The 14,828-nt window shown below is 46.2% G+C and overlaps 1 protein-coding gene and 1 non-coding gene across 2 annotated transcripts in view; both read right to left on the reverse strand.

The window, feature by feature from the left end:
* Window positions 1–369: 369 nt before the first annotated feature.
* trnah-gug (transfer RNA histidin (anticodon GUG)) lies at window positions 370–441 on the reverse strand. Its single transcript has one exon. It is a non-coding gene; the product is annotated as a tRNA-His (tRNA).
* Window positions 442–4,874: 4,433 nt separating this feature from the next.
* LOC139403952 (striatin-like) overlaps window positions 4,875–14,828 on the reverse strand; it is a 48,224-nt gene continuing 38,270 nt past the window's right edge. Inside the window, exons 11-17 of the mRNA XM_071147165.1 lie at window positions 12,811–12,986; window positions 11,316–11,485; window positions 7,592–7,756; window positions 7,338–7,478; window positions 6,960–7,061; window positions 6,579–6,665; window positions 4,875–6,221 (exon numbers count right to left, since the gene is read on the reverse strand). Coding sequence (XP_071003266.1) covers window positions 6,052–6,221; window positions 6,579–6,665; window positions 6,960–7,061; window positions 7,338–7,478; window positions 7,592–7,756; window positions 11,316–11,485; window positions 12,811–12,986 — 1,011 coding nt within the window. The 3' untranslated portion in view covers window positions 4,875–6,051. The remainder of the gene's footprint in view (window positions 6,222–6,578; window positions 6,666–6,959; window positions 7,062–7,337; window positions 7,479–7,591; window positions 7,757–11,315; window positions 11,486–12,810; window positions 12,987–14,828) is intronic.

The raw sequence follows: 14,828 nt of genomic DNA on the forward strand, positions 1-14,828 counted from the left end.
TCCTAGTTCCGAAAAGCGTGTATGAATCGATTCCTTGATTCCCGACAAGCATGTATGAATCGATTCCTTGATTCCCGATGGTCGCAAACATTTTCTTAAAATGACGTAAACCTGCGTGGATTGGCTGCTCGAGGAGAATATAGAGAAACGATTGGTTAAAATGTTTTGTAGGCGTGTAGAAAGAGTGGGTGAAATGCCATAGATGTCTATGGGTAGTGCTCGGTTTGACTCAGTTCACGCATATATTCTATATTTCCTGATTTCCCCCATGAAAAACTGGAATAGATATGATTACAAAGCATAGTTATTACGTTTAGAACACATTTTCTAAAAAAAATAACCCTTTTGCCGTGACATTGTGTATCGCAATGCCGTGACCCGGATTCGAACCGGGGTTGCTGCGGCCACAACGCAGAGTACTAACCACTATACGATCACGGCGAGCTACCAGGGCTTAAACTCACCCAGGAGATATTCCCCGAATAGTGTTCATCGAAAGATCAAGACATTGCTCATGCTGATATTAACACATGGTACAGGGCTGATTTTGCCCAATACGGGGACTTCTTCTGGACTAATAAACGAAACCAGGCCACATGGAATAATCCACAGAGTGTATTTAGGACTGGTAATGTCTGTTACTATGGTTGCAGCTGCGGTTTATGTAAAGTTACCATAGTTAGCAACACTAACAACATGAACCCGACAGGTATTCACACAACTGTCAACTACGTACTTAAAAAAAACAATATGAAAACTGTACAATGGAAATAAAACCATGTATTTGGTGTATTATAGGCATCACATAGCACATGATGCGAGTGTATTGTCTCACTAACAATGATTTAGCTGGTAGTTGCTTTATTGAAGTTTTCATTATAATGATTGTGATACGTGTTTTTTTAAGAATACAGAATGTCGCTCAAAATATCTGCCTTTTGATATAAGGCATGTCAAGTTTAATGTGTTTATATGGCTGAAGAAACACTCCATAACATGTAGTCAATTACGGAAACATTTTTTTTTGTTGTTCAACAAAAATGTATCATATAAGATAACAGGGAATCAGTACACACCAGCTGGTACACCTACACTTTATATAGTGGTATATATTATAGGTCCACCAGTGTAGTTTCTTCAGAGGTGTTAGATGCAGTCCTCATATTGAGACTTGTTTTGTGCAGCTAGAAACACAATGGGATGATGAGTCCTGGAAAATAAAAACTAGAATTAATACAAATCAGTCATCAAATAAAACCAATAAAACAATTAGGGATTTCATCAATGTGGGAATAACTATTCTTTGTTTCAGTGCCCAGCTTCACAACACAACACAGGCTAATGTGAGACTGGGAAAGGACATGTATTGGAGCCTGGTTCCTCTCTAGGTTTCTTCTTAGATTCCTGCCTTTCTAGGGAGTTTTTCCCAGCCACTGTGCTTCTGCCTCTGCATTGCTTGCTCTTTGGGGTTTTAGGCTGGGTTTCTGTAAAGTACTTTGATATAAAAAGGGCTTTATAAAATAGATTTGATTGATATTGTAGCCCACCTTTCTTTGGCACAGAGAGCACCACAGTCTGGTCCAGATATACCTGTGTTGGGAGAGACTGAAGATCTACCTTCTGTTTAGAGAGCTCTGCGTTGGACCTCTTGGTATCCTCCATCTTCTGGAGGGGAAGAGTAATGTAGAAGCACGTCAGCTTATATTTCCCTAGTCCCACAAGTTCACCATCATGTAGACAGTTAGTAACTTGTAGAGTTATTATAACAGTAACATCAATGTCTATAACATGGGCTAATAGTTCCCTAACCTCGGCTCAAGGCTTCATTCACGTTGAGGTGAAAGCCTGTGGCAGAGGCTAATATTTCCCTAAAAACACTCTCTCTCTCTCACACACACAATATAGTATTCTTACTTACCTTATCGTGTTCTTCTTAGTTCTTGTTTTTATAGCTCATGTTTTTTGTTCTACCTTGTTATTTTTAGTATTATATTGTTATTGATTAGTGCATCCCACCTAGCTGTTGCAAAAGCAGCAGCTACTCTTCCTGGGGTCCACACAGAACATTAAACATAATACAGAACATTAAGAACAGAACTACATACATGTTTTTTAAAGGCACACGTAGCCTACATATCAATACATACACACACACTATCTCGGTCAAGTAGGGGAGAGTTGTGCCCTGAGGTGTTGCTATATCTGTTTCTTGAAACCAGGTTTGCTGTTAATTTGAGAAATATGAGATGGAACGAAGTTTCATGCAATAATGGCATTCTTAAAAGTATTCAGACCTCTTGACTTTTTCCACATTTTGTTAAGTTACAGCCTCCGCTAACCCAGATGACGCTGGGCCAATTGTGCTCCGCCGTCTGGGACTTCCAATCACGGCCAGTTGTGATAAAGCCCAGGATCGAACCAGGGTCTGCAGTGACACCTCTAGCACGGAGATGCAGTGCCTTAGATGGCTGTGCCACTTAGATGGCTGTGCCACCACAGTTCTGCATGAACACACACAGTCTGCACTGCATGAACACACAGTCTGCACTGCATGAACACACAGTCTGCACTGCATGAACACACAGTCTGCACTGCATGAACACACAGTCTGCACTGCATGAACACACAGTCTGCACTGCATGAACACACAGTCTGCACTGCATGAACACACAGTCTGCACTGCATGAACACACACACAGTCTGCACTGCATGAACACACAGTCTGCACTGCATGAACCCACACACAGTCTGCACTGCATGAACACACACACAGTCTGCACTGCATGAACACACACACAGTCTGCACTGCATGAACACACACAGTCTGCACTGCATGAACACACACAGTCTGCACTGCATGAACACACAGTCTGCACTGCATGAACACACACACAGTCTGCACTGCATGAACACACACAGTCTGCACTGCATGAACACACACAGTCTGCACTGCATGAACACACACAGTCTGCACTGCATGAACACACAGTCTGCACTGCATGAACACACAGTCTGCACTGCATGAACACACAGTCTGCACTGCATGAACACACAGTCTGCACTGCATGAACACACACACAGTCTGCACTGCATGAACACACAGTCTGCACTGCATGAACACACACAGTCTGCACTGCATGAACACACACACAGTCTGCACTGCATGAACACACACAGTCTGCACTGCATGAACACACACAGTCTGCACTGCATGAACACACAGTCTGCACTGCATGAACACACAGTCTGCACTGCATGAACACACAGTCTGCACTGCATGAACACACAGTCTGCACTGCATGAACACACAGTCTGCACTGCATGAACACACACACAGTCTGCACTGCATGAACACACACACAGTCTGCACTGCATGAACACACACACAGTCTGCACTGCATGAACACACAGTCTGCACTGCATGAACACACAGTCTGCACTGCATGAACACACAGTCTGTTACTGCAGACTGAACCTCATGTTGTAGAGGCTGTATTGTAAACACAGTCTGTTACTGCAGACTGAACCTCATGTTGTAGAGGCTGTATTGTAAACACAGTCTGTTACTGCAGACTGAACCTCATGTTGTAGAGGCTGTATTGTAAACACAGACCTGTTACTGCAGACTGAACCTCATGTTGTAGAGGCTGTATTGTAAACACAGTCTGTTACTGCAGACTGAACCTCATGTTGTAGAGGCTGTATTGTAAACACAGACCTGGTACTGCAGACTGAACCTCATGTTGTAGAGGCTGTATTGTAAACACAGACCTGTTACTGCAGACTGAACCTCATGTTGTAGAGGCTGTATTGTAAACACAGTCTGTTACTGCAGACTGAACCTCATGTTGTAGAGGCTGTATTGTAAACACAGACCTGTTACTGCAGACTGAACCTCATGTTGTAGAGGCTGTATTGTAAACACAGACCTGTTACTGCAGACTGAACCTCATGTTGTAGAGGCTGTATTGTAAACACAGTCTGTTACTGCAGACTGAACCTCATGTTGTAGAGGCTGTATTGTAAACACAGACCTGTTACTGCAGACGGAACCTCATGTTCTAGAGGCTGTATTGTAAACACAGACCTGTTACTGCATACTGAACCTCATGTTGTAGAGGCTGTATTGTAAACACAGTCTGTTACTGCAGACTGAACCTCATGTTGTAGAGGCTGTATTGTAAACACAGACCTGTTACTGCAGACGGAACCTCATGTTCTAGAGGCTGTATTGTAAACACAGACCTGTTACTGCATACTGAACCTCATGTTGTAGAGGCTGTATTGTAAACACAGACCTGTTACTGCAGACTGAACCTCATGTTGTAGAGGCTGTATTGTAAACACAGACCTGGTACTGCAGACTGAACCTCATGTTGTAGAACCAGATTTACTTTGGAAACATGACTAAACATGACTAATTTGCAGTGTACAATTATAACTAGGAATTTTTCGAACAAACAGGAAACATTTACTTGGTCTGTTTCACTCTGCCAGATTGGCTTTGAAGAAGTGATTCCCCTCTAGCCTTTACAGTGCTATGAAGTGATTCCCCTCTAGCCTTTACAGTGCTATGAAGTGATTCCCCTCTAGCCTGGTCCCAGATCTGTTTATGCTGCCTTACCAACTCCTATATAGTCAATAGCAAAACAGCACAAAGATCTGGGACAAGGCTCATTTCCACTCATGCTATTTAAAAAACTAACACTCAAACATCAACACAGTAAGTTAAGACTTAATATATATTTATTATAGGTATTTGCAATTTTACACCCAATGTTTTTGTAAAAACGGACACCATCGTGAAAACCTTTCCTCATTAACTCCACCTTCCTCAAAAAAACAGTTCTGTTAAAGAACTTCTGGTTCCTTTTTAAAGCAAAGGCACATTTGTCAATAAGTGTTCTTAAAAGGAAAGCAGAGAGAGAGAAAGGCTGGCTGGAGGCAGGCAGAGTAGAAGCAGAAAATAATAGTGAGACGCCACAGCCAGTCTTCAGTAAGTACCCCACATCTCCATCACAACACAACTCTGAACCTGACTTGGAGGAGAAGGAGAGGACGGACCAGGGAGCAGACAGGGGTCTAAATGGGAGAAGCCTGAGCCTAGAGATTGGGGAAATGAGAGGCCTTGGGTTCTGGGGAAATGAGAGGCCTGGGGTTCTGGGGAAATGAGAGGCCTGGGGTTCTGGGGAAATGAGAGGCCTGTGGTTCTGGGGAAATGAGAGGCCTGTGGTTCTGGGGAAATGAGAGGCCCAGGGTTCTGGGGAAATGAGAGGCCCGGGGTTCTGGGGAAAGGAGAGGCCCGGGGTTCTGGGGAAATGAGAGGCCCGGGGTTCTGGGGAAATGAGAGGCCCGGGGTTCTGGGGAAATGAGAGGCCCGGGGTTCTGGGGAAATGAGAGGCCCGGGGTTCTGGGGAAATGAGAGGCCCGGGGTTCTGGGGAAATGAGAGGCCTGGGGTTCTGGGGAAAGGAGAGGCCCGGGGTTCTGGGGAAATGAGAGGCCTGGGGTTCTGGGGAAATGAGAGGCCTGGGGTTCTGGTTAATGGGCTTGTTGACATGGGGAGGGGGTAGGGTTAGGGGGAGGGGGTAGGGTTAGGGGGTTAGGGCATGGTGCTCCCAATTCTCCAGTGAGTCTACACTATAAAACACCTGTCAGTCTGTCTTCAACCCCCTCGCTAGCTGCAGACAGACCATAAGATTAGTCTGAACCATAGTCAGTCTTTGTGGGTGTTCATTGGATGCAGGAGGAGGGTCTCTGTGGCCGGTCACACCCAGGGGCCTGCCTGGATTATAGAGGGAGGAGGAAGCCTTGTGCCCAATAGCAGTTCTCCTAACAGACCTCCCAGTCAACCACAGCCCTGACCCTCTCCCTCTGGAGGAGGGCCTAGTCTAGGGCTTAGTAGAGGCTATTGGCTGCACCATCCACCAGTCAAAACAGGGAACCAGTAGCGTGAGAGGGGATATGTGTGAGGTAACGTCTGCGTAGCACCCCACACATCTATTGGTCCCTGGAGCTAGGAAGCTGTGTCAGTGGACTGTGATTGGTCCTCGTCATACGAACACCTTGGCAAGAGCGTCTGCCCCGGCGGAGGCGATGTAGGCCTTAGAGGGGTGGAAGGCCACGTCATGGATAGACTCATCATTCTTCTTCCTGTGAGCTGTAAACTCCTGGATACACGTCTTAGTCTCCAGGTTCCACAGACGAATAGAACAGTCATGACCTGAGGGAGGAGAAGAGAAAGGGATTAGGGAGGGGGAAATGATCAAAGAGAAGGAGAGCAGGAAGAAGTTAGAGGAAAATGAACAGTAGATGGGCGACAAGGCAGTTCATATAAAATATACAGCTCTGGTGTCCCCCAGGGCTCAGGTCTAGACCATCTCCTGGTCTGGTGTCCCCCAGGGCTCAGTTCTGGGCCCTCTCCTGTTTTATAAAGTGTACAGCTCTGGTGTCCCCCAGGGCTCAAGTCTAGGCCCTCTCCTGTTTAATAAAGTCTGTCATATCATCACATGCAGAATGACAAGGTATATATCTAGCTGAGTATGTTAGAAACCATTGTTATGGAGAGTTAGCTACTTACTGCCAGACATCAGATAGAGACCATTGGGGTCGACAGCTAGACTGGTAACAGCATCCAGGTGGGCCACCATCGAGTGGACCAGCTTCCCTGAAGAGTTCAAATGGACAACATTTGTTAGGTTAAGCTTTCTGTGTGAAGGTTAAGCTTTCTGAGAGAGCTGTAATTAAAATGTGAATTCATTCCGCTTTTAAAAACATCTATAAAATAAACTGCCATGAGAAACCAAACGGTCAGGTTGAGGTAAAACCTGGAGGACCGCGAGATTCCACATACTTTCAGATTAATGGAGGACCATGAAGACATTTAGTTTTGTGAGGAAGACACTGTTGGAGTGAAAAACTCATAGAAAGTTTATATGTAGACCAGCAAAATGGCTGTTACCCGTGTTGTTGTCGTAGAACTTGATGTGTTTGTCCTCCTCAGCGGTGATGGTGATGGGGAGGGTGGGGTGACTCAGCACCTTGTTGATCTGACAGGGGGTACCTGGGGAGAGGAGAGAGAGCTTGTTAGGTCACATCTGGCTCCAAGGACCATGTACATTAATAATATACCAAGGCTTCCAAAACTGGCTTCAAATAGCTTCCTTTACTTTTTAACAAAAAGGTCTGGAGGCTTCCCAAACTCCCTCCAGACCTACCCGTCTCCACAGCAGACTCTAGGCTGAGCACCAGTTGCTGTGTCTCCATGTTGAACAGGCCAATCTGACCATCCCCCCCTCCCTCCCTCCCTCCCTCCCTCCCTCCATCCATCCAGACCTACCCGTCTCCGCAGCAGACTCCAGGCTGAGCACCAGTTGCTGTGTCTCCATGTTGAAAAGGCCGATCTGACCGTTGGTGAAAGATGTCACCATGTGGGCGGGGTCACTGCAGACCACGTCCACTGACGAGGGCACGCCAAACTCTGAAGCAGCGAACCATAGTTGTTGATTTCACCACAGAATTTGAATATGATAAACATACAACACAAATGAATCAGCGTAGGATCCTGTTGACATGAATGAGAATGAAGAGTACCTTTACTGCGGAAGGTGACCAGGGCAGGCTTGGTATCGGAGGCGTCCCACAGCCTGACGGTGCCGTCTCCAGAGCAAGACAGGAGTCTCTGATGAACACCACTGTACACCAGACCCCACACCGAGTCAGTATGACCACACAGCGCCCCACGCAGGACAGACGGCTCTATTACACACAGGGAGGAGGAGGACATGTTACAGACAGATAGAGAGACAGACAGAGAGACAGACAGACAGACAGACAGACAGACAGACAGACACAGACAAAGACAGAGACACAGACAGAGCACAGCTAGAGAGAACAGAGAGAGAGATAACAGAGAGAGAGAGAGAGAACAGAGAGAGAGAGAACAGAGAGAAAGAACAGAGAGAACAGAGAGAGAGATAACAGAGAGAGAGATAACAGAGAGAGAGAGAACAGAGAGAACAGAGAGAGAGAGATAACAGAGAGAGAAATAACAGAGAGAGAGAGAGAGAGAACAGAGAGAGAGAGAGAGAGAGAGAGAGAGAGAGAGAACAGAGAGAGAGAGAGAGAGAGAGAGAGAGAGAGAGAGAACAGAGAGATAGACAGAGTGAGAGAGATGAGAGAGAGAGAGAGAACAGAGAGATAGAACAGAGAGAAAGAACAGAGAGAACAGAGAGCGAGATAACAGAGAGAGAGAGAGAGAGAGAGAGAGAGAGAACAGAGAGAGAGAACAGAGAGAGAGATAGAGAGAGAGAGAACAGAGAGAACAGAGAGAGAGAGAGAGAGAACAGAGAGAACAGAGAGAGAGAGAGAGAGAACAGAGAGAGAGAACAGAGAGAGAGAGAACAGAGAGAAAGAACAGAGAGAACAGAGAGAGAGATAACAGAGAGAGAGAGAACAGAGAGAACAGAGAGAGAGATAACAGAGAGAGAGATAACAGAGAGAGAGAGAACAGAGAGAGAGAGATAACAGAGAGAACAGAGAGAGAGAGAGATAACAGAGAGAGATAGATAACAGAGAGAGAGAGAGATAACAGAGAGAGAGAGAGAGAGAACAGAGAGAGAGAGAGAGAGAGAGAGAACAGAGAGAGAGAGAGAGAGAGAGAGAGAGAGAGAGAGAGAGAGAACAGAGAGATAGACAGAGTGAGAGAGATGAGAGAGAGAGAGAGAACAGAGAGAGAGAACAGAGAGAAAGAACAGAGAGAACAGAGAGCGAGATAACAGAGAGAGAGAGAGAGAGAGAGAGAGAGAGAGAACAGAGAGAGATAACAGAGAGAGAGATAGAGAGAGAGAGAACAGAGAGAACAGAGAGAGAGAGAGAGAGAACAGAGAGAACAGAGAGAGAGAGAGAGAACAGAGAGAGAGAACAGAGAGAGAGAGAACAGAGAGAAAGAACAGAGAGAACAGAGAGAGAGATAACAGAGAGAGAGAGAACAGAGAGAACAGAGAGAGAGATAACAGAGAGAGAGATAACAGAGAGAGAGAACAGAGAGAGAGAGATAACAGAGAGAACAGAGAGAGAGAGAGATAACAGAGAGAGATAGATAACAGAGAGAGAGAGAGATAACAGAGAGAGAGAGAGAGAGAACAGAGAGATAGACAGAGTGAGAGAGATGAGAGAGAGAGAACAGAGAGAGAGAACAGAGAGAAAGAACAGAGAGAACAGAGAGAGAGAGAGAGAGAGAGAGATAACAGAGAGAGAGAGAACAGAGAGGGAGAGAACAGAGAGAGAACAGAGAGAGAGATAACAGAGAGAGAGAGAGAGAGAACAGAGAGAGAGAACAGAGAGAGAGAGAACAGAGAGAGAACAGAGAGAGAGAACAGAGAGAGATAACAGAGAGAGAGAACAGAGAGAGAGAGAACAGAGAGAAAGAACAGAGAGAACAGAGAGAGAGATAACAGAGAGAGAGAGAGAGAGAGAGAGAGATAACAGAGAGAGAGAGAGAGAGATAACAGAGAGAGAGAGATAGAACAGAGAGATAGACAGAGTGAGAGAGATGAGAGAGAGAGAACAGAGAGAAAGAACAGAGAGAACAGAGAGAGAGATAACAGAGAGAGAGAGAGAGAGAGAGAGAACAGAGAGAGAGAACAGAGAGAGAGATAGAGAGAGAGAGAACAGAGAGAGAGAACAGAGAGAGATATAACAGAGAGAGAGAGAGAGAGAGAACAGAGAGAGAGAACAGAGAGAGAGAGAGAGAGAACAGAGAGAGAGAGAGAGAGAGAACAGAGAGAGAGAGAGAACAGAGAGAGAGAGAACAGAGAGAAAGAACAGAGAGAACAGAGAGAGAGATAACAGAGAGAGAGAGAACAGAGAGAACAGAGAGAGAGATAACAGAGAGAGAGATAACAGAGAGAGAGATAACAGAGAGAGAGAGAACAGAGAGAGAGAGAGATAACAGAGCGAGAGAGATAACAGAGAGAACAGAGAGAAAGAGAGATAACAGAGAGAGAGAGATAACAGAGAGAGAGAGATAACAGAGAGAGAGAGATAACAGAGAGAGAGAGATAACAGAGAGAGAGAGAGAGAGAGAGCAGAGAGATAGACAGAGTGAGAGAGATGAGAGAGAGAGAACAGAGAGAGAGAGAGAGAGAGATAACAGAGAGAGAGAGAGAGAGAGAACAGAGAGATAGACAGAGTGAGAGAGATGAGAGAGAGAGAGAACGGAGAGAGAGAACAGAGAGAAAGAACAGAGAGAACACAGAGAGAGAGAGAGAGAGAGAGAGAGAGAGAGAGATAACAGAGAGAGCGAGAACAGAGGGAGATAACAGAGAGAGAGAGAGAACAGAGAGAACAGAGAGAGAGAACAGAGAGAGAGATAACAGAGAGAGAGAGAGAGAGAGAACAGAGAGAGAGAGAGAACAGAGAGAGAACAGAGAGAGAGAACAGAGAGAGAGAACAGAGAGAGAGAGAGAACAGAGAGAGAGAGAACAGAGAGAAAGAACAGAGAGAACAGAGAGAGAGATAACAGAGAGAGAGAGAACATAGAGAGAGAACAGAGAGAACAGAGAGAGAGAACAGAGAGAGAGATAACAGAGAGAGAGAGATAACAGAGAGAACAGAGAGAGAGAACAGAGAGAGAGAGAGAACAGAGAGAGAGAGAACAGAGAGAAAGAACAGAGAGAACAGAGAGAGAGATAACAGAGAGAGAGAGAAAATAGAGAGAGAACAGAGAGAGAGAGAGAACAGAGAGAGAGAGAACAGAGAGAAAGAACAGAGAGAACAGAGAGAGAGATAACAGAGAGAGAGAGAGAACATAGAGAGAAAACAGAGAGAACAGAGAGAGAGATAACAGAGAGAGATAGAACAGAGAGAGAGAGATAACAGAGAGAGAGAGAACAGAGGGAGATAACAGAGAGAGAGAGAGAGAGAACAGAGAGAGAGAACAGAGAGAGAGATAAAAGAGAGAGAGAGAGAGAGAACAGAGAGAGAGAACAGAGAGAGAGAGAGAACAGAGAGAGAGAACAGAGAGAGAGAACAGAGAGAGAGAGAGAACAGAGAGAGAGAGAACAGAGAGAAAGAACAGAGAGAACAGAGAGAGAGATAACAGAGAGAGAGAGAACATAGAGAGAGAACAGAGAGAACAGAGAGAGAGATAACAGAGAGAGAGATAACAGAGAGAGAGAACAGAGAGAGAGAGATAACAGAGAGAGAGAGATAACAGAGAGAGAGAGATAACAGAGAGAGAGAGATAACAGAGAGAGAGAGATAACAGAGAGAGAGAGAGAGAGAGAGATACAGGCAGCCAGCCCTCCGTTCTTACCGTATGAATCGTATGGGTCTAGGTTAGGGCTCGGAGTGTTCCAGCTCTGAATGGTGCCGTCCAGCCCTCCACTGAAACACTGCTCTCCTGTACTGCTCATCACAACGCACAGCACTGCACCCTGGTGGGCCCTGAACGTGTGCATGGGTTCCACATCTACAGAGGCATTCCTGGAGAGAAAGACTTAAACACTTTCTACACAATCTGGACTGTATAAAAGGTAACATAGATGTCTTGTGAGAGACATTGGTCTCACCATGTTCGGAGTCAATTCCTTTACCATTCAGTACATTCAGGAAGGAAACTGAAATTCCAACTCTCCCCTGGTGAGAGCAATGTTTCAATGTCTTTAGTGAAGTAGACACTGATTTGGTTAGGGTTAACATTATAGTACTATTAGACAGGGAGTATACATTATAGTACTATTAGACAGGGAGTATACATTATAGTACTATTAGACAGGGAGGTTAACATTATAGTACTATTAGCCAGGGAGGTTAACATTATAGTACTATTAGACAGGGAGGTTAACATTATAGTACTATTAAACAGGGAGTATACATTATAGTACTATTAGACAGGGAGGTTAACATTATAGTACTATTAGACTGGGAGGTTAACATTATAGTACTATTAGACAGGGAGGTTAACATTATAGTACTATTAGACAGGGAGGTTAACATTATAGTACTATTAGACAGGGAGGTTAACATTATAGTACTATTAGACAGGGAGGTTAACATTATAGTACTATTAGACAGGGAGGTTAACATTATAGTACTATTAGACAGGGAGGTTAACATTATAGTACTATTAGACTGGGAGGTTAACATTATAGTACTATTAGACAGGGAGGTTAACATTATAGTACTATTAGACAGGGAGGTTAACATTATAGTACTATTAGACAGGGAGGTTAACATTATAGTACTATTAGACAGGGAGGTTAACATTATAGTACTATTAAACAGGGAGTATACATTATAGTACTATTAGACAGGGAGGTTAACATTATAGTACTATTAGACTGGGAGGTTAACATTATAGTACTATTAGACAGGGAGGTTAACATTATAGTACTATTAGACAGGGAGGTTAACATTATAGTACTATTAGACAGGGAGGTTAACATTATAGTACTATTAGACAGGGAGGTTAACATTATAGTACTATTAGACAGGGAGGTTAACATTATAGTACTATTAGACAGGGAGGTTAACATTATAGTACTATTAGACTGGGAGGTTAACATTATAGTACTATTAGACAGGGAGGTTAACATTATAGTACTATTAGACAGGGAGGTTAACATTATAGTACTATTAGACAGGGAGGTTAACATTATAGTACTATTAGACAGGGAGTATACATTATAGTACTATTAGACAGGGAAGTTAACATTATAGTACTATTAGACTGGGAGGTTAACATTATAGTACTATTAGCCAGGGAGGTTAACATTGAAGTACTATTAGACAGGGAGGGTCAGTCTTACTTCTTGGTGGGGGAAGTCTTCTGCAGGTTCCACATCTTCAGCGTGTGGTCCTCTGAGGCGGTGACTAGAACCGCTTCTACGGGGTGGAACGCCAGACCTCGGATCCCGTCAAAGTGGCTCCGCAGGGTAAACTTAGGGTTCCACGTCCTCCTCAGGGCATCCTTGTTGTTGGACATCTGAGGGGAAACACCATGGATTATGGGTAGATAAAGTCTAAGTAAACTGCAATCCTTTGCATCCCCCAGGACAGCAGCAGGGCTGTAGTACTGTACATCCCCCAGGACAGCAACAGGGCTGTAGTACTGTACATCCCCCAGGACAGCAACAGGGCTGTAGTACTGTACATCCCCCAGGACAGCAGCAGGGCTGTAGTACTGTACATCCCCCAGGACAGCAGCAGGGCTGTAGTACTGTACATCCCCCAGGACAGCAGCAGGACAGCAGCAGGGCTGTAGTACTGTACACCCCCCAGGACAGCAACAGGGCTGTAGTACTGTACACCCCCAGGACAGCAACAGGGCTGAAGTACTGTACATCCCCCAGGACAGCAACAGGGCTGTAGTACTGTACATCCCCCAGGACAGCAACAGGGCTGTAGTACTGTACATCCCCCAGGACAGCAACAGGGCTGTAGTACTGTACATCCCCCAGGACAGCAGCAGGGCTGTAGTACTGTACATCCCCCAGGACAGCAGCAGGACAGCAGCAGGGCTGTAGTACTGTACATCCCCCAGGACAGCAGCAGGGCTGTAGTACTGTACATCCCCCAGGACAGCAACAGGGCTGTAGTACTGTACATCCCCCAGGACAGCAGCAGGGCTATACATCCCCCAGGACAGCAGCAGGGCTGTACACCCCCCAGGACGGCAACAGGGCTGTAGTACTGTACATCCCCCAGGACAGCAACAGGGCTGTAGTACTGTACACCCCCCAGGACAGCAACAGGGCTGTAGTACTGTACATCCCCCAGGACAGCAACAGGGCTGTAGTACTGTACATCCCCCAGGACAGCAACAGGGCTGTAGTACTGTACATCCCCCAGGACAGCAACAGGGCTGTAGTACTGTACATCCCCCAGGACAGCAGCAGGGCTGTAGTACTGTACATCCCCCAGGAAAGCAGCAGGGCTGTACATCCCCCAGGACAGCAACAGGGCTGTAGTACTGTACATCCCCCAGGACAGCAACAGGGCTGTAGTACTGTACATCCCCCAGGACACCAGCAAGGCTGTAGTACTGTACATCCTCCAGGACAGCAGCAGGGCTGTAGTACTGTACATCCCCCAGGACAGCAGCAGGGCTGTAGTACTGTACATCCCCCAGGACAGCAGCAGGGCTGTAGTACTGTACATCCCCCAGGACAGCAGCAGGGCTGTAGTACTGCACATCCCCCAGGACAGCAGCAGGGCTGTAGTACTGTACATCCCCCAGGACAGCAGCAGGGCTGTAGTACTGTACATCCCCCAGGACAGCAGCAGGGCTGTAGTACTGTACATCCCCCAGGACAGCAGCAGGGCTGTAGTACTGTACATCCCCCAGGACAGCAGCAGGGCTGTACATCCCCCAGGACAGCAACAGGGCTGTAGTACTGTACATCCCCCAGGACAGCAACAGGACTGTAGTACTGTACATCCCCCAGGACAGCAACAGGGCTGTACATCCCCCAGGACAGCAGCAGGGCTGTAGTACTGTACATCCCCCAGGACAGCAGCAGGGATGTAGTACTGTACATCCCCCAGGACAGCAACAGGGCTGTAGTACTGTACATCCCCCAGGACAGCAACAGGGCTGTAGTACTGTACATCCCCCAGGACAGCAACAGGGCTGTAGTACTGTACATCCCCCAGGACAGCAACAGGGCTGTAGTACTGTACATCCCCCAGGACAGCAGCAGGGCTGTAGTACTGTACATCCCCCAGGAAAGCAGCAGGGCTGTACATCTCCCAGGACAGCAACAGGGCTGTAGTACTGTACATCCCCCAGGACAGCAACAGGGCTGTAGTACTGTACATCCCCCAG

Source organism: Oncorhynchus clarkii, unplaced genomic scaffold (assembly GCF_045791955.1).
Source record: "Oncorhynchus clarkii lewisi isolate Uvic-CL-2024 unplaced genomic scaffold, UVic_Ocla_1.0 unplaced_contig_1850_pilon_pilon, whole genome shotgun sequence".
Classification (NCBI taxonomy): Eukaryota; Metazoa; Chordata; class Actinopteri; order Salmoniformes; family Salmonidae; genus Oncorhynchus; species Oncorhynchus clarkii.